The sequence below is a fragment of the Chelonia mydas genome, chromosome 9 (assembly GCF_015237465.2).
Source record: "Chelonia mydas isolate rCheMyd1 chromosome 9, rCheMyd1.pri.v2, whole genome shotgun sequence".
NCBI classification, from domain to species: Eukaryota; Metazoa; Chordata; order Testudines; family Cheloniidae; genus Chelonia; species Chelonia mydas.
Genome location: NC_057855.1, coordinates 44,860,963 through 44,888,812, shown reverse-complemented (window position 1 = coordinate 44,888,812; position 27,850 = coordinate 44,860,963). Strand labels below are relative to the sequence as shown.

At 41.7% G+C, this 27,850-nt stretch overlaps 1 protein-coding gene across 9 annotated transcripts; it reads right to left on the bottom strand.

Moving 5' to 3' along the window:
- Positions 1-1,000: 1,000 nt before the first annotated feature.
- On the bottom strand, positions 1,001-27,850 carry PLEKHB2 (pleckstrin homology domain containing B2). Of its 9 annotated transcripts, none has more exons than XM_043521638.1 (9): positions 27,390-27,849; positions 26,583-26,765; positions 16,343-16,390; positions 15,545-15,697; positions 12,730-12,832; positions 11,960-11,999; positions 8,191-8,280; positions 6,904-7,012; positions 1,001-5,718 (listed from the first exon to the last, which is right to left on the bottom strand). In XM_043521638.1, the coding sequence occupies exons 3-9, from the start codon at positions 16,377-16,379 to the stop codon at positions 5,582-5,584; spliced, it is 669 nt and encodes a 222-aa protein (XP_043377573.1). In that variant the 5' UTR covers positions 16,380-16,390; positions 26,583-26,765; positions 27,390-27,849; the 3' UTR covers positions 1,001-5,581. The 9 variants fall into 9 exon arrangements, with proteins under 9 accessions (XP_043377573.1, XP_043377575.1, XP_037764205.1 ...); XM_043521640.1 differs by having other exon boundaries at positions 27,364-27,394; XM_037908277.2 differs by having other exon boundaries at positions 12,730-12,835; positions 27,364-27,391.

Sequence of the window (27,850 nt, the reverse complement as noted above, 5' to 3'; positions counted from 1 at the left end):
GAAGCAACTACTTTGGACTCCATTAGGTGCATCAAAAACACATACATTAACTGTTCGGGATGGATTTCTCTCATTTTCCCGATTTTTAATACAGCACAATGTGGCTAATTTACGCAAATGACCAGTGGAGACCCAAACTGCTGAGTGTTGTGAATTATAAAGTAAAACACCCACAGAGAGAAATCAAGGTTAGTGTTTTGCAATAAAAAAATTCTTTATGAAAAAAATTAATTTTAATTCCCAGTGTACTGGTAAATTCAAGATAGTATATTCCCGTCACTCTGCTATTCAATGTTTTGTTGAGAGGGAGAGATCACCGGTGTTGTATAAAAATTATTGGTTGTGCTAATTAGGAAGATTCTATGTAAAGTAAATATTTATAAATAATAAAGCACCTTCCTGGGCCCAGTTGCATTTAGGCTAGGAGTAACACACAACAGCACAGACTTCATAGACCATTTATTTCTAAATCTTAAAATGTATACAGTTGAGATCTGACAACATTGCATGAAAATGGAAATCTCGACAAGCACTACATAGATCAAATAAAAGTATTGAGCTGAGGCATTCAGCTCAGTTAAAAAATATTCAGGGAATAAGGAAATGTGATTATTTGCACCTGTCTCCAGCCCCAGGCATCCTTATGTAAACACAAAGTTACTTCGCTGATTTCATAGGAGCTGCTCTATATGTAACTGAGACTAGAATCAGGCTGATACTTTCAGCCTGAAGTATACAAATCAAAACAAAGGCGAGTCAAATGCTAACCTCACAGGCTACAGTTCTTGATTTTTGCTGGAGAACAGAGCAAAGCGTCACTGATAATTGCTCTGGAAAGTTTGTAGGTGTAGAGAATTCCAGTATTCACACCATGGACCTCCCTGTAAAGTGAAACATGGTTTTGTACAGTCTGGACACGTGTCTGTAAGTGTACACCCACTTACAAGCTACCAGAACAAAAGACTTATTTAAGAGAAAAAAGCAAAACAAAGACATGAGCTTACAGTTTAATAAGCATTTTATTGGTAAGAATTTTCACTATAAATTTAGAACTGCATAGTGAGAGAACAGGACATAAGGGAAAGAGCAGTAGATACAGAGCATGGGGTAAGAACATCTAACACTAAAGCACCTTAGAATGAAAGCAATTTATGTTGATGCTAGCCTCTATTATCTATATATTGTCTTGTGTGTCGCTTCTGTACCATCCATATCACGTGCTCTACATTTTGGTGGGAGGGGAAGGGGGGGGAGAGAACCAGACACATGCTTGAGAAACATATTGGTTAAATTTCCCTTTTGCTTCCTTGTTGAACTTTGCTAGGTGGTGCTAGAAGCGAAGACCCAACAAAAAGTTGACCGTTCTGTGCCATAGTTTTGGAAGCCAGATCCTGCTAGGCACTGGTCAGAATACGCTCCATGACAAAGGAAACGTCATCTTCCCAAAAAACAAAACAAACCAGACAATGCTACTGCTCTTCCCATAGTAATTCTAATCCCCAGCTCTCAGACACATACACCTCTACCAGCTCATTGACACACTGGCTTTCAGACCTTTTTTAAAAAATATATTATATATGTAAAATAAAATGCCTATGGTCTACATTTCCAATTGAGATTTTGGGAGCCCCACTTGAGATATTTTAAAAGTGGCAAATATCCACTTTCCCTCAAAATCAGGCCTCTTATGTTTCTCAAGTTGGGCACTACCCCAAAAACCAAAACAAAGAAATCACAAGTCACATTTGACAACATAGGCTCATAGTCTCTGCAAATGTTCTAGTTTAAGCTGAACATACATTAGTCACTATGGACCCAATTCTGCCACCCTAGTGTAGTACCTTACTCGGGGTGGAAATCAATGGAACAGTAGCATCTGTATCGCTCCAATAGATCTACAAAGAGCTAGTATCAGGCCCTGATTCACCAAGGCATGTGCTTAAGTGATTTGCTGAACAGGGACAGTTTGAATCAGAGCCTCAGCAAATGCCATGATTCAGACGGCAGTCTCCGTTTAGGACCAAGTTTTCAGCCAGCTTTGAAAATTTAAACCTGAATTAGGACATCATCCCTGCTGCTGCCCTATCACACTTTTCTGAAACAGTAAGCAAAGTTGCTCATTAATGAGCAGACTTTCACAGGTGCCGAGGTCCTGCAGTTCCCGTTACGGTCCATGGAAACTGCAGATGCTTGGCACATCTGAGTTGGTGGTGGAGGAGGAAAAAGGCCATTACTGTGTAGCCACCCAGACAATACAATAAAGCTGTTACTTTATTCCTGAGGAATTAGATGCAAGCCAGTGTTTTAGGGAAGTGGATTTTTGGGCTGCTATATATGGTCCATCTCATTATTAACTGTAGAGTTGATGTGACTATCCACCAAAGCCTTCCCTATCTGAGGCATGACATCTCTGCTTAACTGCTCAATGCTACTTTGCCTGGATCTTCCATCATAAGCAGGAAGGCTGTTAAGTTCTGACTCCCAGCACCAAAGGAACCAATATCTTGATTATATGCTCCAATAGAGTTTAGTGTGTGCGCTTAACAGCTATAAACAAATGCTATTAGATTAATTAGTATAGACAATCAGCTGCCAAGATTTTGTTTGAAAGCAGTCTACTGTAATTGAAGCCAACTGGACCCTTCAGCTTTTCTTTAAGGATTTTCCTTTTAAAAGCATTACTCTACAACGTCTGGGTTATTTTTGATCATCTTGCTTTTTGATTTGCAAGTTCAAAATGAAAGAAATCAGTGTCTTAAAAAAACTGTTTAAAGTTTAACTAAACTGTGCACATGAAAATTCTAACAGCAATGAGTTCCTTTTCCTTATGGGTTTTATTCCTACAATCAGGGACTTAGATACAATTTTGTGCTTTCAGCACAAGACACACAACTCCTATGCTGCAGTCAACACACCCTTTAAAAATTTGGAAGTAACTGCTAAGTTACTAGACTGTTCTTTTGTGTGCTTTGCTTTCACCACCATTACAATCTAACAAACAAAACACACAAAATTTGGAGTTATATGTAGCTGTTTTTATTTTCTACATGTTACACACAAAATAGCACAGGAATAGGTGATCTATGGGTGTTCTATACCGCTAGTCAGATTGGAGAGCTCCAAACAGCGTTCTGTACTACTGTGATATTACCTTGGAACTGGTTGTATCAAGTCTTGCAATATTAACAAATATTCATTTAGGGCCTGATCCTGGGAAGAGCTTAGCACCCTCATCTGCATGAACATCAAGATACTGAGCACACTGCAGGACTGGGCTCTTAGAGAGGATTCAGTGATGCATTTCAAATATTTTGGATTGGTACATGGGAAATGTATTCTTTTTAATAGGATTATTCCTCTTTTGAAATGCCAGGTGTTGTTTCTGCACAACACATGTTCTTATAACACACTTTTCTTGGATGAACACGTGCAGTGCCCGTTGAGTTCACTAGGAGCCATTACATGCACGTAAGGGCAGAATTAGTAAAATGAAGTCTGTTCCAAAGCCTCTTGAAGTTTATTGAAGGACATTGATTCCAGTAGGCTTTGGTTCAGGCCCATAATTAGCAATACATCCAAGGTAATATCAGTCTCATTAGAACATTTCTTTTCAGTGGATTTTAAAATGTGTCCATTTATGACAATTGGCCCCAACAGTCACAAAAATTTTGCTCTCTCAATGGCTGTTAACCAAACTTTCCAAAGCGTTGAAGAGTCCTGTATTGGTTGTACAGCACAACCCAGACAGGCAATACAGCTTTAGGTCAAGCCAAGTTTATTCCTTCTCATCAAAAACTAATATGGCTGCTAGATCCCATCTCCTTTCATCTTCCCTGACATACTCTGGATTTCACAGCTTGAGGATCTTAATCAACTTCCAACTGAAAGCTTAAAGAGGCAAAAGCCTCAAAATATTAAGACAGCATCATTATAGGAAGCTCAAAAATAGCGGAAGTACAAAAAGAAGACAACTTTCTACAAAGATCAAAGCTTAGGCACCCTACACCTTTTCCCCAATAAGAAAGTATTTACATGTCTGCTCATTGGTTCCTCCACCATGCCCAGTACAGTTCAGTTTGAATTATAAAGCAGGACTCTGCAACTGGTCAGGAATGAGAAACCACTCAGCAGTAGTGAACCAGTCAAAGGAGGGAACAGCTCCTTGGGGTATTTTTTAAATGGTGCGCTAATGGTCACTGTCAGGGATTGGGTTTTATATACACACAACCTCCCCTGACATCACAGCATCCATATACCCACCACCAGGCAAGACCTTGCTATGGGGAACTGATGGGTTGGTAAGGTAACGGACAGGGAAAGCAGATCTGCAGCTCATCTGTGACGCACTGGCCCGTACCATAAAACACATGGCATAGCCCGCTTACAAGGTTCACTAGAGTTTCTTTCCCATTTCCCTCGATCTGTTTTCGGTCTGCTCCTCCTTTTCCTATTCATCCATGGTCCCCTCCTCAAACCAACTCCAGCTTACCCTTTTAACACACACCTAGGGGTACTGCCAGATCCAGCACTGCAAGGATGAATGTGATCAGCCGTCTTTTCTGTACCTGGTACAAAGAGCAGTGACACAAGAGTTGAGCACAGGTCCAGGACCTTGCACACCACAGCCCCTTCCCCACCAATGTATTTGGGACTGGGCATGGGGAAAGAACACCTCTGCTCGATCCCAGAATCTCCCCATCCTGTTTTGTTACCCTGTTTTTAAAGTCTGAGTCCCAACTGCTTACAGTCTTGCGGATTAGGTTAAAGAAAAGGCTTGTATTGGTAACATACATTTCTCTCGCTTTACAAGTACTGAAATCATTCAATTTTCTTTTAGCAGAGAAGGAATTAAGGAGTATTTCCTCACTTTACCAATCTCCTTGCTGAGGATTTTGTCTTGTAAAATGGGTTTGAGAAGTGGGCATGCTAACTCCAATGCCAATGTATTGCAATAACCCTCCAAATTTACACATTCATTTACGAAAATTCAGTGCCAGTCACTGAAAAGTGGAGATCGCCCTAGGGGGACAATTAATAGAATCCTGCATATCTGTCTTCTGGAGTGTTTTGTGAAGTCAATAGCATCAATTCCCTGAATATATGACTTCAATACACTTGGCTGCTACTACACTAACATGCTGGCATTAGCAACTGGACTTAACTAGATCATTCAAGGCTTAGAAATAAACATTTGTTCTGGAGTCTTAATATTAACAGTCTGTTCTTAAGACTGGTGACAAATGACAACCCTTAACCCTTTGCTTATAATATTTCATTGGTACTAATGCTGATCATGGATCAACGGGCAAAATATAAATCCATCAGATAGCCAAGCTTCATAAAAAAAGCTCTCTTGAAATTCTCAAGTGCATCTTTAACCATATTTCAATTAAATGGTGCCTTTAAACCTTCACCTTGGGATAGGTAAAAGTGGGTTAATTATAATTATCACTACTAAAAAAGGTATTCCTGCATGTGTCTTATTAAAAACCTTTACAGTAAACAGTACTTTGCAAAATATATTATTGCACAGGAAGAATAAAGGTTTTTTGGAGCTACAAATACGAAGATCCCACGGAATCTAGAAGACCCAGAACAATGATCCCAGGGCCATTCCAGTCGCTGCTCCAGCGAGCATGCCCAGTGCAAGGTCTCCATCATTGTCACGGTAACGTTCTCGAATGATGACATGATTTGCAGGGGGCTGGCCATAAGGTCCTAGAAAGTAGTAATAGTTTGATTAGAAAGAGTTCGTACGTATGTTTTGATTTAGATGCAGGCTTGAAAAGCCTACGCATTCACTCACTCTCCCACTCTGTATACTTGAACACTAACAATATCTTTCCTTGCAGTTGGTATGGTGAAAACCAACTCCCCCTTGGAGTTGGGTGCTGATGCCAATTCTTGAACCTGCTAGGACAGAGTACAGACAGCAGCCTTCCCCAACATCACAGAAAGGGAGAAGCATAATCCTATGGCTAGCCCATAGGGCTGGGCAACCAGAGATGTAGGTTCTATTTGTGGATCTGGCACACATTCCTTGTATGGCCTTGGATGAGTTACTTAATCTCTGTGCCTCAGTTTCTCAATATTCAAGATGGAGATAAAATCCCCAACCTCAAAAGAGTGTTGTGGGCTTAATTTATGTATGTTTGTATTTTGAGATCTTCGGATCAAGTGCCATATAGAAGAGCAAAGGTGTATTACTATATCCAAAGCCAACACATCTCTGCATTGGATTAAGTCTCCAGCTATTTAGAAGTCTGCCCTGCAGCCCCTGCAACTCCTCAGTCTTCCTGTAAGGTTGGCACTTGGGAGAAGAGCTCTCTAGGGAAAACCTAGATGCAGCAGGAAGTGCTCACAGCAATTCATTAAGTGGGACCTTTTTTCTCAGAGTCTGTACTAAACCAAGGGCCAAGCATGGTGCCAGAGGGCACTATATGCAAGAGGGGGTGGCTGAGTGACTTAGAGCTAAGGTCCTGACTGCTTGTGGTCTTTAAGGGCTTGGTGGTAAAAAAACAAACCACACATTAAAGCTGAAGGGGAAGATTATGTTCCCACAGAACTTTTTGGGAGCGTAGACGTGTTAAGCCAAATCTCTTGGACAAATTCCATCTTGAGTCGGTACAGTCTCTTGCTAATCCCCAGAACGGCTTCAACTGAACACAGAATTCTTCACTTCCTGACTTTGTCTAGTGATAATTACCTCCTTCCTCTCAAAAGGGAAAGGTTAATCCAGTGGTTACGGCAAACAGGGGGGTTCCTTCTAAAAACCACCTACCGCTACATTCAGGATCAAGAGTGATGGCAATATTCCATAGGAAATATATCACTTCATAATAACTTTACTCTTGATTAGAAAGCACATGAACCAAGCTGGAGGAAGGAGCTGGTATTCATTACCTTGGTACGGATACTGATAAGGAACAGCATAGGCTTGTCCATTAGAGGCATAGATGACTTGAGGACCAGGAGGTGGATATGCACCATTGTACTGCTCGTAGCCATAAACCTGGGGAAATTAAATGCACCTGTTAGAAGATGTTTTGCATCTTTTGGATTTGTTTAAAGTGCTTAGCTCTCCACCCCATTCCTGGTGCGGTTTAGCGATAACCAAAATCCACTATGTAGAAGGCAGCACTGTGCTGTGAAATTCGTGTAGGAGACCTTCCCATATAGTTTAACCACAGTATTTTGCAAGTTAACATCTTCAGTTCCTGCACCACCAAGTTTAGCCATTGTAGAACTATAATAATGCTGTCACTTAATACACACAAGTGTGGCTGGCCATGGCTTCTATATAATTCTGCCTTGTGATATGATAGAAAAGCACAGCCATTCAGCAGTTGACAAGATGGGACCAGTAATGACATGTTAACATCCCTGATCCCTCATGATATACACCCTATGGCCACACCTCTTCGGAGGCTGTCTTTTCACTAATCTACAGGAACGAAGTATATTGCTTACCGCGACTGTTCACAATCAGAACTACTTATAAACAAGAGATTGTTTGTTCTGTTCCAAAGCCCAGTCAGTAGCACAGAAAAGGATCAGTATTTGGATAATATCATTTAGCATAAGTCAGCACGTACTGAGATCAGCAAATATTTTGGTCCAATTGCTGCCCCATCCTAACCCCAGTGAAAACAGGATCTATCTATATATACACGTATGGGAACTATAGTTACCTGAGTTACTATGAAATCCTGGACACAAAGTCCTGATCTGTTTTACAAATGTCAGCTTCAAGCAGTAAAACCAGGAAGAATTATAAAATAGAATTTTCATCCTGGAAGTGCAGATATATTGTCAAAGCCTTCCAAAAAATTATTGCATCTCTTTGCATTAAGGGTGAATACCCAAATTAAGGACATATGGCCAAGATTTGCAGAAGTGACTAGTGATTTTGGGGTGCCTCCATTTTTCTCTGCCCAATCTGAGACACCTTAAAGGGGCCTGATTTTAGAAGTGCTGAGCAACCACTATTCAGAAGTCAAGACCCTTTAAAGGTGCCTCAAGCTGGGCACCCAAAACCACCACTCATTTTTAAAATCTTGAGCTTCTTCCATTTAAAAATAAGATACGTTTAAGAAAAAAGTCAAACCAATAGCACTTCCAAGGAACAGAGTCTGAGTGTTCAATACAGTCTTTTCACACTTATTTTATGCTTCCTTATTACACCCTTACCTCAGGTGATGGGGTAGCGTACGCGGTGTATGGGGGAGGAGCTGAGGAAATTGCAGTCTCATCATACATCACTTCAGAACCAACATAGCCCTAAACATTAACAAAGTAGACAGCAGTTATTCACTTCTTTACGTACAAGAGAACGGACTAAAATATGGACTAAACATACAAGTGTCCCAACAGTAAACTGAAGTGTTCCTAGAATTCCTGAGTGTATTTATTACTGACACAAGTGTCAATATCACACCATACCTATGCTTTAAATGAGGAGCTTTATTACAGTAGCACACAGTACAGACACCAAGTTTGCAAAGTTTTCTAGAGGATATAACTTCATGGGGTGATCCATAGCAGGAAGAAAGAGGAGAGAGTGCATCACATAATGCCGCAGCAGGAGACCGAATAGGGGAGCAAAGCTTCGGTCAGATCATAGAATATCAGGGTTGGAAGGGACCTCAGGAGATCATCTAATCCAACCCCCTGCTCAAAGCAGGACCAATCCCCAATATTTGCCCCAGATCCCAAACGGCCCCCTCAAGGATTGAACTCACAATCCTGGGTTTGGCAGGCCAATGCTCCAACTACTGAGCTATCCCTCCCCACCAGGCCAGGTAGGAGTCAGGAATGCAGATCAGCTCCTTGAATCAACTATTTTCTTTTCTCGGACTTATTTTATTCCCCTTACCTTAATGTTTTCAAGTGATAGGTTATTGTTTTCTTGTTCAGGTTAAATTGATTAATTTGTAGGTGGGCAAGGAGGATTCTTCTCATACAAGTTTATATACTCTTTCAGTCGCTCCAGAGTAATTCCACTGAGCTCTATGGAATTACATCAGTGCAACTGAGTACAGATGTTAGCCTATAAGGATCAAAGGTAAAGCTCACAGCTGCACCCAAACATTTCATACCAGTGACAAGCTTCTCAGCAAGCCACGCACTTTGCCTACAAATAAGACAAGGACCAGAAAATAGCAGATCTATATTAAAACGTCCCCTTCCTTCAGCTGTTTGTAGAAACATACATAATTTAAAACATTACACTGAAGCCATTTTTAGAAGCACCCTCTGCTGAATCTGTGTCCCTTCCAAAGGCAGTGAGGAGGGGCAGGGAAGTAACTCACACAATAACCACTGTAGATTTCCAGTGGTTTGTTTATATGTTTCAGAACGGCCTTGGGTATTTGCCCATAGCTGTGGCGATGCACAATGCTGCTCCTACTCAACGAGAGGCTTTCCAGAAGAAAAAGGCTAGCTTTATAGCTGTACCGTTCCCATAAGCTCTTAAAAATATTCTCTCCCTGCAAACACACAAGTAGATTTATACACACAAGGACTTCCATTGAACTCATGGGACTACTCAGGTGTGTGAGAGTTTGCAGGATCAGAGCCTAAGTGACCCAACTGTCGGAAGTCGGAAGCATCCAGCTATTTCTAGTGAAGTCAGTGGGTGCTGCTGGATGCTCAGCACTTTTGAAAGTATGATCACTTAGATGCCTGCAGATGGACTTTGAATACTTCGACTTCTTTATCTGAAATCTTATCCTAGAGGTTTAACAGTAGATAGCATCTGAAGGTCACTCTCTAAAGCCTCATCTACACTCGTGGCACCCTGTAGTATATATGTAGCATCACACTGCAGTGCAAACTGGCTGCGTCCACACTGCCGTGAGTAGCTACAATTAGCAGTGAAAGGCTCTGGTAGCAGGGAGCTGTGGGAGTCTTTCCCCCCTGCTCAAGTCTTTCACTGCAGTGCAGAAAGGCTCCAGCACTGGGACACTACGTTGCTAAAAATAGCAGTGTAGACATGGGAGGCACTGCTTGGGCATGTAGAGAGCCATAACCTAAGGTTCTGTCATGTCTTTACTTGCCGAAGCAGTGTCTCAGCGTCTACACATCTGTTTATACCCATGCTAGGGAAGCGTGTAGTGTATGTACTCCACACATCACCATAAGCATAGACATAGCCCAAGACATTAGTTAGAGCATAATTTGCAAAGCTGATGGCTACCACTTAGCTTCGGTGTCGAGATAACTGAATGTTTACAAAACTCCCTATATTTTTGAATTCCATGTGCAATGACTGATTCAAGGGTAAAACAGGAGTTCTGTACCCCCTCTGGTTTTCAGAGATTCATTCCTTTTCCCTCTGTTTAACACCACGATGCAACATAATGTGGCATTCTGCACTGTAAAGCAGTTACTTGGTACAAGAAGATAGCACTTTTACCACACTACAAATATTGCTTCAGGTATCCAAAAACAAATTGTGTCACATGATTGGATGTAGTAGCTATTGTGGCAACATGGGTGTCAAGAGTATGAAATAAGCCTTTGGATGCAGGGTCAGTATTTCCCAATGGAACGGCAGTATTTCAGACATATGGTGTCTAAGGATACATCTACCTTGCAGCTGAGATGTGTGCATAAAGCAGGGGTAGGCAAAACTTGTGCCAGCTCAGCTTGAGCAAGGATGCTAAAAACATCCTTTGGATGTTGCCAAATTAGCAACAGTTTAGGCTCACCACCCAATTTAAGCCACCCCCCACCCTCGTTCCCCCCTCCCCCAAGTCTGATCTCAGGTGGCTAGCCCATGCCACCCTTGTGCAGTAAAGTCCACATTGCTATTTTTAGTGTGCTAGCTTGAGCTGAGACAGACCAGATCTGCCTACAAATGCTGGGAATCGCACCTCCCAGCTGCAGTGCAGATATCCCCTTAATATTGTTCTTTACCAATTTGGGGAAAGCTATTGCCAGAAAGCGTTCTATAAGCCAGCCTCAAAGAAAGGCAAAAAAAGTGAGTCAATGACAGAAATAGATGGCTAGGCCTTCCAGCAGAGCAATGCCACAAGTTATATCATAAGCTGCAAGGGTTTACAACTGAGCACAGATCGGTCTTTATGGATGAGGGAGTGAATAAGCCATTTTCATTAGAGCTAAGCTTTAAGGTGCCAACAAAAGGGTTTTTAGTTCTGTTTTCCAGGGAGTTTACAGTGGTAGTATTTAGATACAAGATAGAACATTTGACTCAAAAAAGACAATACAATGTTAACTGCAAACGCAAACTATGCATTTCAGCATGCAGTTATCCAGTTTGAATACATGCATGAAACATTTCTGCTGTAGCCCAAGTTTCTGAAGTTAGTTCTATACGGTATGATTTCCACAGAACTACATAAAGCAGCTTGCAAAGGCAGATTTTGCATCTTCTACAAGTGTGTCTAGCAACTGTGTAATATCTACATAAATGTGGCTGCCACTCATTTCAGCTAGAAGCTTCTCTATACATACACTCCCCCCACCATCATCTGGCTTCCTTGTGGACTACTCACATCTAGATGGATCTGATCCCAAGAGGTAATGAGCAGTGAGACAGTCAGACTGCATCTTAACCAGCTACAAGAGAATTCATGAGTGCCCACAACCCCAATCCCCATTCTTCGTCTACAGATCAGCCCTCTCCCCGTGACGATGCCTGCCAGCTTTCTGAGACTCCTCCTTCAATAAGCCTTACAGCACAGTAGCTGTAGCACTCCAAAGATCACTCTTCTCTTTTAACTAGCATGCACAGACACAAAACCCTCCTTCTACCAGAGTTGTGAGCACCAGATCCATGATGTTCATACCCCTTTTTGGCCCAGGCAATCCTGGACAAAGCAAGTAATTCAAATGGGTTCTTGAAGATAGTGTGAAGGAAAATTGCTAGGCGGCTGACTGCCACTCACACGCACTCCCTACCCCAACACTATGGAAACGTTCACAGTACACTTACCGCATTTGTTCTAGCATCCTGGAGAGCAATTTTCCAAGCCCTGCAAGAAACATTATTTAATGGATAAAGAGATACAAGAAATGTGGAGTAAGGTTCTGAACAAAATACAGTTAGGCATTAAAATGTACAGCAGGAGACAAGTTTCAGTAGACAAGTGATATGGTGGGAAATGTATACCAAAGTTACTGTGGGAGACAGGGTGATTTTATAGGGACAGTCCCGATACTTGGGGCTTTGTCTTATATAGGTGCCAATTACCCCCCACCCCGTCCCAATTTTTCACCCTTGCTATCTGGTCACCCTAGTGGGTAAGGGTAGCCTAAAGTTTAGGTAGAACATATGCACAGAGGGATTATAGGAAGGAGATATTAATTCTTCTGAACAGTCCATAAGCTTATGGCAGAAGTAATGTGTGCTGTTTTGGGGCTCCTTGTTGTTTGAATAAAAAGAAGGGTAACAAAGAGCCAGGCATTAAGATGCAGGAGACCTGCAGCCACACAGAAGATGGGGCATCACTACTAAAGTAACAATTTGGAGTGGAGGAAGGGAGGGAGACAGAGGTGTCCCCACCATCCCTTCAGCCAAATTGCACCTGTGCCAAGGTGTAACGTAAAAAGAAGAGGAACATGAGCCCATGTCAAAGGAACATTCTTTCTCTCAGTATTCGCCAGTATGCAGCTACCTTGAGGAACTCCAGAATATTTGGGGCCCTTTCTTGGGCTACAAGGAGCTAAGTACAGCGTGTTAAACAACATTCTTTGGAAACTCACAAGCAGTCATCTGAACTTTCTGCACAGAGGTTGATTGTTTTCCCATCCCGACAAACAATCTGCAGCAAAGAGTCTCTTGGCTTCCCCTCTGGGGGCTGGAAATCTACTCCAGAAAAAGAAATCCAAAATATTAAATGGAAATCTTTTGAAAACAAAATTCTTTACTTCTTGAAGACTAATTAATTCACAATGTCTCAGTCCTTCTGGTCAGGTTTAAGTAAAGCAATGAACTTGCGTTATACAGATGTTGGTCTCCTAGGTCGCATATACACTGCAATAAAAGACCCATGGCACAGCTGCGGCTGGCCTGGGTCAACTGACTCGGGCTGTGGAGCTAAAAAATTGCAGTGTAGACATTTTGGCCCGGGCTGGAGCCCGGGATCCCTCTCATGGGGTCTCAGAGCCCAAGCTCGAACATCTACACTGCAATTTTATAGCTCCACAGCCTGAGCCCTCCAAGCCAGAGTCAGCTAACCCAGGCTAATCACAGCGTAGACATATCACTAGGGTAGGGGCTCCATCAGGACAGGAGAAAGTTACTACAGCTTAGATTGGCTGCCAGTCAAAAGCCTCTTAGGGAAGGACTCCGGCCTACCAGCTAGTATTTCGTTGTTACTGTATATAAAATGCTCGGCTAAAGGTTCTGTTAGAGACAAAACTGCACACGCAAATCAGTCTTGACCAAGAGGGTAAAAAAAAAAAAAAATTAAATTCAGTCAAACACACACAGATTAAACTTCAAGTTCTCCCCTAGCTGAAATCAGAAGCTGCCTACATATATGGCATCAGCTCAGAAGACCCCAGCAATTTTGTGCTTTAGGAAAGATGCAACAGTTTTTCAGACCATGAAGCCATTTCTAACTCGAAGCCTCAACCAGTTTTAAAACAAACACACATCTCGAATTTAAAAAGCTGCAATGACAAAGAATCACTTACCTGTTACTAGACCAAGCAGAACACCAGTGTTAGAGAGTAATTATGTGCTAAGAGCACACTATTTCAGTGAGTATATCCTCTTCTCAACAAAACAGACATGCTAGCTTTCAGGGTGGATAAAAATCAATTTAAAAAAAATTAAAATATATAAAATCGGATTTTTTTGATAAAATGTTTTGAGGAAAAAACCTCGCTAAAGATAGTTTTAATTAAGATCATTATAGCTCAAAGATATCTCATCATGGAATAGGGATTATAAATTCCAATTCTATAGTATGAGACAATAGATTCACGTAATGTTCAAGAAAAGTTTTGTAAATGAGTTCCAATAGTTCATGGATTAGGGACCCAATTCTATGGGGTTCCACAGGCTTCTGTATAGATTATTTAGGTTAATCTGCCTATCTACCCAATGGGACTCAGTGCTCAGTCTAGACGATACTATCAGAGATGCTTAGTTTTGCAGTTCTCAAACTGTGGATTTGTCTCTCCAGAGATGGCATGCTTATCAACAGCAAAAATGTTTTATTTCTCACCTCTATATATTATTTAAACAAACCTCAACCCTATGCTCCCTCTGAAAATTTGTGTACACGGAGTCAAACCCTTACCTCTCTCTAGAAGTGCAAAGAACAGAAGATTGTTGGGAGCGGAATAGATCTGGACAAGGAGAAGAAGTCTGGAGATTAATGTGAGAAGGGAGGGACAGACAATAGAAACAAAAGTGAAACTGTTTGAGCAGCATATTCCAGAAGTCTTGAGGTCTTTGAGTGTAGCCTTCATTGATTTGACATCTACCATATCATTCTCTCACTAGAAAGGAAAACCTATAATGGCAGCAGTGATTTTTAGATCACTTTAAAAGTGTATAGTGTGTACATTCTAAAAATGAAACCTACATCTGAGTTGTGGAGAATATGTATTAAGTTTATAACAGCCAACAAGAATGCACTTTTATGTAGAAATCCATGATTAAATCGAGTCTTCCTGACCAGTGATTTAAATCATGATTTAAATCAAATCCACCCTGCTAGCCTTGCTGCCTACCAGGGAAGGTCACGCTGAAATGTGGGGAAACATATTCATGGGAGTGGATTGCTACTCAACCTGATTCTGCTCAACTAGAGGCCTTAGCCCTATATTGCATAATACAGCCACAAAGGACCTAAATCAGCCAGGAGTCCACATTCCAAGTCACTAGCCAGAGCACTATAATCCCATTTATAGGCAAGGAGACAGCTGGATAAGGCCTCATGCACAGGGCCCTGCATAAGCAAGGGCCAGCCTTGTTCCGTGTGCTGGCTGCACACTGAATACAATGGCAGGACAGAATGCAGAACGAAAGGAGATGCAGCCTCCCCATGAAACTGTGGAGAGCACCAGACTGAACATCACCAGCTGTGTGTATTTCTTGTTGGGTTGTGCCCACTGAATAGGTGTTTCCTTACCAAATAAAAATACTCTCTACTGCTGGTGTCCTTCTGGTCGATCAAGTATCAAGTGAACAAGTGTCTCTAATAAAAAAGGCGTGCCAGAAATGAGCTTGCTAGTACTTGGATGGGGCCTTCCTTCTAGTTCTCTTTTCTCCTCCCAAGCCTCTGGACAGAGCCAGCTCCACAATGTCCATCAGAAGCGCACGACATCAGGTGCATCAGCAGTCTGCTATCCGTATACCCAACTCACACTTCTGCCACAGTGCAGCCCTTTACTCAGAGTTTACGCCAGCAGAATCAGTGTCATATACCACAGGCTCACCATCACTCGAGTAGTGTTTTCTATGATTACCACATGATACAATGCCGTGAGAAGCCACTCCCTTTATTCGTTTACAAATATGGAATCAGGAAAGAAATTTTAAAAATCAAAAAGCACGTTCTACCTCGGCATTCATTTCCTACTCTGATGTTGATGCAGTGCACTCGCATGTGGACTTTATCCTCTATGTCATGCCGCTGCTGATCATCATAGAATAGTAAATGGCCATCAGACCATAGGTCAAACCAATTCTTCTTCCAACGACGTAAAATAGTGCCTAAAAGAATGCAGAAAGTCACTTCCGGGAGCACTGATTGGAAAATGCTCATGTCTAATGCAGCCAAAACAGCTTTTCAATTTGACCCTTGGAACAAGGTACTCTAAGGGTCCAACAACTAATTGCTAATTCATTTTGCATCAGGAAATCTCATCTTCAAAACAAAGGGACAAACAGTATACAACAAATAATGCACAATAGTTAGGCCTTATGTGTTATTTCTTATTTAACGATTAGCATTATGATTGCTAGGTTGTTTTTTTAAGCAAACAACCTAATGCTTCACGATTCTAGCATGCTAGTGACCAAGTACTACATGGGACCAAGTGAATAAGCAAAGGCTGGTAGTTGTCCGGTAAATTTTCCAAGCTCCACTTATAATAATCCATTGGGTTACATTTTTATTTTTTTCTACAAAGTATTACTTATAGAAGACGACTACTAAATCAGGCACGCTCAGCTATAGCAATGCCTACGTTTCCCATTATTGTAATCCAAAAGGTCAGATGGTGATGCTATCCTTATAGAACTGTTTAAATGCAACATAGGGAAATACATTTTTCCCTACTGATTGTCTATAAGAGAAACCGATACACACAGCCAAACTTTTTGTTGGGGAAAGTAGGTAAAAAGCCAAGCACTCACTTTGCCGAAGCAGCCATCCACTCTTCACAAATGCCATCTCTGTTTACTCTAGGGTGAGAAAAGAAGGGGGGAAAAAAACCAAAACCATAATCAGGGAGAGGAATCTCGAGGCATCCTGGCTAGTTGAAACACCTTGGTGTATCTAGCTGATGAGTGCACAAGAGTGTCTCCTTCCTGAAATGCATTCCCGTTGAAAGACTACATGGCTGGGATACTGTCTGAACTATTTCAGAGTGATCTGCAAGAGTTACATGAAGACTATCCAGATCATCTTTTGGCAGCTGGAAAGATACCCAATAAAGATCAGTTAATATTCCACAAAATTTTACACTATTAGTGAATGCAATGAAAAATATCCTATGATGTTAGGAGAGACTTTAACTACTAGTAACCTATTTCTGTTCTTTACTAAGTCATGTTATCAGACATACAGATGAACACAATATGTTGGAGAAGAGTCAACATGGCTGGGAAATCATGTCTCATAATCTACTAGATTTCACTGAGGGGCTCAACAAGTATGCGGATAAGGGTGATCGAGTGGATATAGCATATGTGGATTTCCAGAAAGCCTTTGACAAGGTCCCTCATCAAAAGCTCGAAAGCAAAATAAGCAGTCATGGGATAGGAGGGAGGATCCTTGCATGGACCAGTAACCGGTTAACAGAATAGGACACAAAGGGTAGGAATAAATGGTCTGTTTTCACAGTGGACAGAAGTAAACAGTGGGATTCCGCAAAGATCTACTGTACCGGGACCAGTGCTTTTCAACATATTCATAAATGATCTGGGAAAAGAGGTAAACGGTGGTAAAGTTTGCAGACGATAAGAAGTTACTCAAGACAGTTAAGTCCACAGCTGACTGTGAAGAGTTACAAAGGGATCTCACAAAACCGGGGGACTGGGCAAGAGAAAGGCAGATGAAATTCAATTATAAATGCAAAATAATGCTCATTGAAAAACGTAATTCCAACTATACACACAAAATGATGGGGTCTAAGTTAGCTGTTACTACTCAAGAAAAGATCTTGGACACATGGCAGCAGCAGTCAAAAAAGTTAAAACAATGAACTATTAGGAAAGGGAAAGAGAAAGACAAAATATATTGCCACTATACACCCATAAAGCCATGGTACACCCACACCTTGAATACTGTGAGAAGTTCTGGTTGCCCCATCTCAAAAAAGAAATACATTTGAATTGGAAAAAGCATAGAGAAAGGCAACAAAAGATATTAAGGTTTTGGAACAGTTTCCATATGAGGAGATTAAAAAGACTGGGACGGTTCATCTTAGAAAAGAGATGACTGAGAGTGGATCTGTTAGAGGTCTACAAAATCATGAATTTTGTGGAGAAAGTGAATAAAGAAGTGTTATTTATCCTTTCACATAACACAAGGGTCACCCAATGAAATTAATAGGCAGCACATTGAAAACAAACAAAAGGAAGTACTTCTTCACACAATGGACTGTCAACCTGTAGAACTTGTTGCCAGGGGATATGGTGAAGGCCAAAAGAATAATTGGTTTCGATTAAGAATTAGATACATTCATGGAGGATATGTCCACCAATGGTTATTAGTCAAGCCTCTGAGCGCCAGAAGCTGGGAGTGGATGAAAGGGGGAAGGATCACTCAACAGTTGCCCTGTTCTGTTCATTCCCTCTGAAGCATCTACCACCAGCCAGTGTCGGGAGACAGCACACTGGGCTAAGTGGACTACTGGTCTGACCCAGTATGGCCATTCTTATGTTCTCAATATTAAAGACCAGTTCTGAGTTTCACCTGAATTGACAAAAGCAACACATTCCCAACTAAAACTGCCACTAGGAGGGGTGTGCGTCAGCAGGTGACTAAAAATGAGGACTTCATTCCCCAACACGAGTCAATTTCATAACTGTTCCCCTAGTTTTCATGACATTCCATGGATTTCCTCTATTCTACTTCTCAGAATTCATAAGCTACATCACCACCCTAACTTCCCCATCCACTCAGAACTTCCAGCCATGCCCTTCTTTCAGTCCTTGCTGAAAGCCTGCCCCAGCTATCCAGCCTACAGCAAAGCTCACCAGGACAAAAAGGAGGATATAATGTTAATGGGAAGGGGAAGAGTTCTGGTTTATGACCTCTGTTGTCCCATATGAAAACTGTCTATCTCCCTCTGAGAGGCATTCTTGTTCCTAAACTTACACCTATTTAAAATGAAAAGTTCTTATTTCTCTTTAGCCTTTAAGTGACACTAGAAAATGCTTGATACTGCATATAAAGGACACTACACTAAACCAAGTTCTATTGCACATTATACTCAACTGCTGGGCTGCTACATTCTGGATTTGGTTGCACGATAAAGGAAACTGAACAAACCTCAAAAGGAAATGTAGGGAGGAGGGGGTTTGTTTTTATAACACAGCTGTTTTGACTGTTATTTATTTTTAAAGGGTTGGGGTTTACTCACCTGGCTGTGATTCAGCCAGAGCAGCTAGAACAAAAAAGTGTTGTTTTTCAACTTGCAACAAGGTCAATCTTCAGGCACAATTTTTTAACTTGTAAATTAATACTATGAAAGATGCAGGAGTTTAAAGGAGATTCAGACCCCTTTGAACCTACTATTCAACATTTGCTTGTTATGAAAGTACACAAGAATATCCATTAAAGGTCTCACTGATTTGACATACTTTAACAAGTTTGCTGTTCTCTGCCCCTTTCCAGCTGAGGATCTCAAAGAGCTTTACAAAGGAGACTCGACGCCCTCGCAAATTATGGTAACTATCCCCTTTCACAAAAAGAAAAGGAGTACTTGTGGCACCTTAGAGACTAACCAATTTATTTGCGCATAAGCTGTAGCTCACGAAAGCTTACGCTCAAATAAATTGGTTAGTCTCTAAGGTGCCACAAGTACTCCTTTTCTTTTTGCGAATACAGACTAACACGGCTGTTACTCTGAAACCTATCCCCTTTCAGAGACAGAGAAATTAGAACAGCTACCAAAGTCCTGTCATTATAATTTGTATTTACAGATAAAAAAAAGTGCAAAAATAGCTCCAGTATCAACTGCCCCCATGTACTCTCCGAATTTAGAAGGGAAAGTTTCTGCGTAAGCGAACTTATCTGTTCAGTTTTAGCTCAGGTCCTTTATTAATATCAAATTATAAACCTTTCCACACATACAAAAAAAAAACGGTTTAAAATGGAAGTCCTAATGAGAACTCAGGTAATGCTTTACTACCCAGTTCTTACAACAAGAATCTAAAATATTCTTAGCCCTGTAAGCATGACATCTGCACCTCTGCCCCTTTTCTAATTTCTAAATGTACATCCTCAGGTGTCAGACCTCATGCCTTTACTTAGACCCAGGTATAACTCTGCCACTCTCAAACCAGGCCCCAGTATCCTGTGTATTGACTGTTCTGATCCTAATAGCAGGTCCAACTGAGTTTGAGCAACTGCTATTTCACGCACCTTGATCTCTTCAGCAGTCTGTGCCCAGAAGCATATACAGTGACCACACAGCATTCTTAAACTGTTTATTCTAACAGTAGGGGAGAAAAGCATTTATAGAAAAAATTTTAAACCAACCAAGTCTATATGAACGTTTCTTACCTGAAGAAGAGCTCTGTCTCTCTCACTAACACACTGGTCCAATGAAAGATATCACCTCACCCACCTTGTCTCTCCAATATCCTCAGACTGACACAGCTACAACAACACTGCATCTCTTTCCTAAAGGCTTACCATCCCCAGTTGGTAACCTAAGCAGGCCTCACTTCAGACACCCCTATCTGTATCTCTAGTTCCCCCAAACAACTCCCGCCCCTCTTGACAGAGTGTTCTCTTTTAAACTGTCCAGAACTTTTTTGATCTCTAGTGTGTGCCCGGCGTTTTCCTATCTGGGCATTGTCTCTTAACAACTCTCAAGTGTTTGCTGAGAAGTAGCTTAACTTGAGCCATTCTTTCCCTTCCTGCTTGTTTTTTCCATACAGCCCCCTTAAACTACTAAACCAATATAATCATAAAGTAAATGTCCAATAACCAAATCAATACAGAGTATTCATAAATTATTATAGAGCAGCTCCATGCCTGTCACAATTCTGTCTATAGGAAGGTGGCACATCTTACCTGCAGGATTTCAGATATTTTGTTATCCAGGCAGAAAAGACAACAGAACATACTAGAGCAGTTTCAGACATTAAACATGCATAAAGGAACATCACACAATCAGGCTGGGTTACAATATAAGATGAATAGGAGTCATTTAAGGATTTACTATATAGTGTTCTGAAGGACCAGTGTGTGGACCGGCGCGAGCCCCTGAGATCTCCCTGACACGGTTTAGGAAGGCAGCAAGTGAGATCCTGGTATCAAAAAGTTTGAGAAACACTGCTATATATGCCAGACAGTTGGCGAAATTCCTCCTAGGTGAGAACTCAGTTTTTAAAATGAGGGAAAAAAGTACTGTCATTGTCTTGCGACATTACATTACAAGAGGTGCTTGAATATACCTTGTATTTCTTAGTAGCTCTGCTACAGGTGTATATAGAGTATACTGAAATGTATCTTATTAACTGCAGTTCTGTGTTCTTTAACATCAAGCGGCTAATTACCTTATTACAACATGATCAAAGACTATGGAGAAAGGCAAACTGCTAGCAGATGATATCCCAGCCTAATTATTGTATTCCCAGGACTATTAATAAAGAAAACTGCTTCCACTGTACACAGTCAAAATTCTGGAAATTTGGGATAATGAGATCAGCTTCTAGACAGGCATTAAACTATCATGTCTATTTAAAAATAAAGCTTTTTTTAATTACAACTGGCATTTAAGCCATCTTGCTAGAGCATCCATTTTGATTAGAACCCTTTGTAAGATCATAACCTGCTTTAAATCAGCTCATATCCTGCTTTAATGCGAGCTTAAAGCCAGAAAATATACTTGCGTTACACACCAAGGCTCCAAACCTTCATACACATTTACAATGGCTGGTTTTTATGCATTGCTTTCAATTGGACTAAGTGTATGTGAAGATAATCAATCATGTGCTTAAGATTTTGCAGGATCACAGCCTAAATTCTCACAATTGTGATAACAGTATCAATATGTCCCAATGCTCCTTAGCTATGCCATCAGCACCACAAATGCACCCCTTTTCCAGCAAGATATCAACTGCTACCATTGGGCATAGAAACTCTTTCCCCACTAATTCCCAATATTGGAAAATCAACAGTTCGCATGTATGTTAGATCCCTTCTATTTTATTACCTTTTGGATTTGTTTTGTATTAGTAGATCTCTTTATATTTTTCCCCTCCCCCATTTAAAGTGACAAATTGTAACTGATCAGGTTAACATGAAATCTAGAGTAGGGGTTCTCAAACTTTTTTTTCCATGGACCACTTGAAAATTGCTGACGGTCTCAGTGGACCACTTAGTGATCTTTCCAAATGTTGTTTGTACCATTAGCTAACTACTGTAAAGCGCTTTGGATAAAAGTGCTATATAAAAAAACCCTTAATAATTAACTTTTTTTGTTCTACAAATAAAAGCACACAACTCATATTTTAATATCAGTAGTCTTACCTTTCTAATGTGATGGATGTGCCCTCTCCCCCCCTCGCCGCAGCAGCTCCCAAACTGGGGCTGGGTCTCTCCCCTGTCACAGAGCTGATGCTGGGAAGGAGGGCCATCCCTCCCTGGCAGCCGCAGCCATGGAGATGGGGAAAGACACCTCTTTCTCTGGCCACCGCAGCCCTGCATATCCCAAATGTTCCCCACCCCCCTCTTCTCACCCCACTGCCCCCTCCCACCTACCCCCTATTCCCCCCAAGGCCACCACCTCACCTCACATGTGCATCTTCTCCAGGGTCCAGGGACCTAATTAGTGGACCCATGCCTGTGCAGCTCCACTATTTAGGTGGGTGGCTCTTCATTTTCTCATGTGCAGCCGCCCAGGTGCGCACCTTAGAAGGAACTATCCGCGGACCACCTGAATGCAGCTCGTGGACCACTGGTGGCTCTCAGACCACAGTTTGAGAACCTCTGATCTAGAGGTGACCGTAGTTTACAGAAAACACAAGATCAAGTGCTACTAGAGGCTCTCCATATTTATACTTTATTGCTTATCATCTGGTCTTGCTACTCACTTCATTTTCTAAAAAGAGGAAAAACCAACAACTGCCTTCCTCCTACCTAAAACAGTTCTATAAAATACTCCAATTACTGTAGCATCTGACGATCTTTAATGTACACCCTAATGACACCCATAAGGTATGGCAGTGCTATTATTCCCATTTTACAGATGGGAAACTGAGGCACAGAGAGACTTAAGGCCCAGATCCTCAAAAATATTTAGTCTAACTTCCACTGATTTCAATGGAAGATAGGAGCCTAAATACCTCCAATGATTTGGACCTAAATGTCTTGCACAAAGTCACACAGAAAGTTCCATGCTAGCACCCAACCCACTGGACAACCCTTCCTTTCTAGAGCTTCCAAAGTTCTAATTGTATTTAAGCTTTAAAAAAGAAAAAAACCCACACAATTTTCTCCCGCATGTGAAACGTTTACAACTGAAATACCAATCTGTACATAAGGGATAATCCTGTGTGGTATTGAGTACCCTCAGTTGTTATTAAAGTCAACTGGAGTCCCAACAGTAAACTCTCATGAAATCCCACTGACTTCAGTGGTTGTAAGTGTAGTGTCAGGCAATGAGACAGTTGTTGATACCTTAGAAACATACCCACACTGTTAGAATATAGAGTTACCCTTGTGGTACAGGGCAGACATGTTTCTTCCATCAACTGTATATTTTTTTTAATTTTTATTTATTTATTTAAGGAGAGACATGAAAACTTTTCTTCTGAACAATTAAAAGCTACATATAAAGTTTAGTGGAGGACTGCTATGTTAAAAAGATAAGCCCTGTAGAAAGTCTAAAAGCGTATCATACAAAAAACTGTTGATATATCATTACCATGGGAAAAACAAACAAAACAAAAAAACGGTGGTTGGATAGCAATTGATGATGGCGATAACATTTTGTATTTATATGATATTTTGCATGTAATCTCATGTATGACAAGTTATGTGCTGCAGTAAATTAAAATAAATGAAAATTATTTTAATTAAGTGCATGACGCTTACTACCAGCGTATATAAGGATAAGAATCACACAGGCAGGTAGAATGTATTACTGTCAGCACATAGATGAAACCAAACAGATATTCTGGACCTCTGGTAAGGAAATATTTAGTTTTGAGAAGAAATACGATGTATGCATTCAGTCAACAGTAAATTTTAAAATATTTTCAAAATTATAAAAGCTAGCTTGATAGGATCAGTTATAATGGAGTGGTATTTGCCTTAAGTTAAAGTGTAACTAATATATGAAAACAGGATTTAAAATAGAACAAATTGGGAAGTTTTGTTGACACCTGTGATAAATGAATCAATCACTGAAATCTAAAGGCAATAATACAACGGTGCTCTGCAGACACTGGACATGAATCAACAGCAGCAGGACTGAAAAGAGCTATGGTTGTCCCCCACTGTGAAGACTAGCAGCATTCTTCCTCCTCCTGTTTGCACACGACAGCTTTCATTTCCAGAAACTGTAAATATAATCCAGAATATCCAATAGTCTCTTTTTGTAAGATCTGTACTATTCCCAGTGGCAGATTTTTAAAACCTGCCTTCCCTACTCACATCTGCTTTTGGGAGGGCAAAGAAAATTGCAGGGACAATTAATAGAATTCAGATGGCACCGGTCCCAATTCTGCAACTGGATCTCAGTGGCAATCTGCCCATTCAGACCTAACTGCAGGATTGGGGCCCAGCAGGGTGGATAAAAAAAATCCATGATTTAAAAAAAAAAAAAAAAAAGATTTTTTTGAAAGATTTTTTCCTCAAAAGCATTTTATCTAAAGATCATTTTAATTAAGATACATTATAGCTCAAAGATATCTCATCATGGAATAGAGATTATAAATTCTAATTCTATAGTGTGAGACAATATATTCATGTAATGTTTAAGAAAAGTTTTGTAAATGAGTTCTAATAGTTCATGGATTAGGGACCCAACCTTATGGGGTTCCAGGGGCTTCTGTATTGATTTTTTAGGTTAATCTGTCTATCTACCCAGTGGGACTCAGTGCTCAGTCTAGAAGATACCATAAGAGATGCTTAGTTTTGCAGTTCTCAAACTGTGGATTTGTCTCTCCAGAGATGACATGCTTGTTAACAGCAAAAATTATTTTAAATAAATAAATATACAGAGGTGAGAAATAGTTAAATAAAGCAATTCAAATGTCTGTCTGGTGATGTTCTCCTCCTAATACATCATGGTAAGAAAATCCTTCAAATATTAATGATTAATCTGTTGAATTGGAGATAGATATTTATGAAGTCATTGGGAGCTGAACTGCTTCAATTATCTTTGGTAAATGAAATAACCAAACAATCATTCATTTTCTGATATAGCTGTAAAACTAACCTGAAAAGTTTTCAAAATCATAGAATATCAGAGTTGGAAGGGACCGCAGAAGGTCATCTAGTCCAACCCCCTGTTCAAAGCAGGGCCAATCCCCATACATCACTTTAAAAATGTATAGTGTGTACCTTCTAAAAATGAAACCTACATCTATCTGAGTTGTGAAAAATATGTATTAATGTTATAACAACCAATAAGAATACACTTTTATGTAGAAATCCATGATTAAATCAAGTCTTCCTGACTAGTGTTTTAAATCAAATCTGCCCTAGGGCCCAGATACCCAATTGTTCCCATCCATTAGATACATACACATCTCAGTAGTGTTAAGTATTTCTGTGAATGACTGAAGATGGAGAATTAAGACTACAATATAATTAAGGGCAGCCAGGGTGAGGCTGGTCCGAAAGTCAGGTCCAGAAAGACCTGGTTACAAAAAGATCAGTTTTGGAATTATCCTAGTAGTCCCTAGCAGATCTTGGGGGGAGGCGTGTTTCAGGCTTAACAGCAGTGTTCTCCTCCCTAAACTTGTTCTTTTCCCCCCATGCCTTCCCTTTTCTATCCCACCTCCCCGAATAAAAGTTATAGTGGCCAAATTCAAATATCAGCTATGTCCATTGAAACAAGTGGGAATACTTTGCCTTTTAAACTTCCAAATCCTGCAAATGGCTACATGTTGGCACACTCGAGCCTGCTGAAGTACACATGCGCCATACAGAGCCACTTTCAGGATCTAGGCTAAGATTAAAAAGGGCCAAAGTCATCCAATTCAAAACCACTGGAGACTCACAAGTCAGAGCTCAGATACAAATGACTCAGAAAAAGAATATCCCAGTTACTTCCCTGTCCAATCCACCCCCTCCCTTATGCTTTCTTGCTTGTATTACGCAGCTGTGTTTCTCTATTGTTATCAGAAATGGCTTATAACTTTCCACTATTGAACAACCTATACCTCTGCCATCCTGGCTATACTAGGACTATGCCTTGCACCGCTTTCCCAAGTTTATCCACAATACAAAAGCATTCAAAGTCTGCACCACTTTTGTATTCATCCAAAAACATGTCTGTCTGGACTCTCTAACCTCACCAATTATATATAGCGCTATAAACACCTAAACCGGAATGAAATTGTTTACTTATTTTATTTCAGTGAGGGAGGAAAAAAAGCAAAAACAAAAACAAAACAAATAATTCAGTTTCAGTTTGAACTAAAGAAAAAAATTTTTGGTTGGGCCACGAAACTGAAAAATCATTTATTCAATCAGCTCTACCCGATGCCCTCAGTTTAATCACAAGTGTCACAATATTTGGTGTTTTTCTTAAAGCCCCAGTGCTGGAATCAAGAAAGTGCATGAGAATCTCAGGTTTCATTAAAAAGGGAAATTTCTAATCCTCATGGCTGAGGACAAGCTTGAAAAAAATAAAGCAAGTGTAACCTAAAGACTCAGAAACCAGAAGACAAATAAAAAGATCCTCACATTTAAAATCTTGAAGCTGTTTGTTTTTAACTCAGACTCATGATTTTTGAATGGGTGGCAATACCACTCTTTACAGACATCTCAGACCCTAGGACCTCATTTGGATGACCTCAGCAGAAGGGACACGATTCTCTCCCCCAAAAGGCAGTGACAACACTACACTAAGATTATGGGCAAGAAATATTTTCCTAATGGGTAACATGCTGGAGACAAGAGGCCTCTTCTATTCAGTTTAGCTGAAGTTATTTGGCTTAAGTTTTTGTTCTGTTTGCTTACCAGACCCAGTGAAGTGGGAGCTTCTTTGGGATTTAAAGGGAGAGAGGAAAAGTCTCTCCTCTGGCGGAAGAAGGCGTTGGCTGCACTTATTGCAAGTACGCAGTGTTGCTGTAGCCGCGTGGGTCCCAAGATATTACAGAGACAAGGAAGGAGGGGTTGTGTCTTTAATTTGGCCAACTTGTCCTGTTGGGGAGAGAGACAAGCTTTCCAGCCACACAGAGCTCTTCTTCAGGTGTGGGAAAGGTACCCTACCTGAAGAAGAGCTCTGTGTGGCTAGAAAGCTTCTCTCCCTCCCCAACAGAAGCTGGCCCAATAAACGACCTTCCCTTCCCTCCGCCGCTGTGTCTCTCTTATTTCAAGCAGACACTTAGCATCTCCCTGGCTTCTCGCCCGCTGCTTTCTTCTCCCTGCGCTCTGCCCAGGGCCGGCCCTGGCACTCGGAGCACCTGCCACCCGGGAGCTGCAAACCGGCCTGAAGCCTGCCAGGCGCCCTGCGGGCGGGGTCAGGGGGTGGGTCAGCAGGAGTTTTCCCTGCGCCCGAGCGGGGTGCCGCAGGGCGGAGCGGTGCGGCGCAGGACGCGCCGTCACCCCCGGCTGGCTCCAAAACACCTCCTGCCCCTTGGCAGCGTCTCGGTTCGTCTCGCTCCCGGGCGGGCGAGCCCAGCCGCCCCGAGCCCAGCCAGGCTCGCGCCCGCCTTGCCATGGCACCGGCTCCGGGCAGGACCGCAGCCGCGCAGGGGTTCCCACCCCGGATAACGCGCAGAGCCCCTACCGCACTGACCCGCCCCGGGGCCCGCTCCTACGCACCTGCCGCTTCCTTCAGACCTGACGCGCAACCCCCGCGCAGGGCGCCCCGGGCTCCTGCCTCACGCTCGCTGCGCCGCTGCGCTCATCACCCCCTCTCTGACGTCAGCCCGTCCTGTGATCCGTGAGCTCATCTGATCCTACTGCGCATGCTCCGGGGCTGCTGGGAGTTGTAGTTTCTAGGGGCAGGATGCGGAGGCCGCGGGCTGCCGGGTTCTGTGCCCGTGTTGGGAATCTAGCCCGTGCCCGTGGGCCGTGCAGCCCGCTGGATCGCGGGAGTCCGAGCGCTTGGTGGATGCCGCTGTAGAGTTTCTGTTGCCCGCAATTGAAACGAAAGCACTGTCGGGATCGGGGGTCACTTTCCCAGAAAGCAGGCGCCAAAAATACTGCAGGGGCGTGTTTGGAGCCCAAAAAACCCCTACGCCATTCTCCTGGATTTCTGTTTAATATCGTGAGACCATGAT

Coding starts and splice junctions, on each gene's coding strand:
- PLEKHB2 (XM_037908276.2), bottom strand. CDS start 16,379: ATGGCATTTGTGAAGAGTGGATGGCTGCTTCGGCAAA. Junction 12,836..15,544: donor AGTAGGAAATGAATGCCGAG/GTAGAACGTGCT, acceptor CTTTTTCTGGAG/TAGATTTCCAGCCCCCAGAG. Junction 12,000..12,729: donor GAAAGTTCAGATGACTGCTT/GTGAGTTTCCAA, acceptor TGTTTCTTGCAG/GGCTTGGAAAATTGCTCTCC.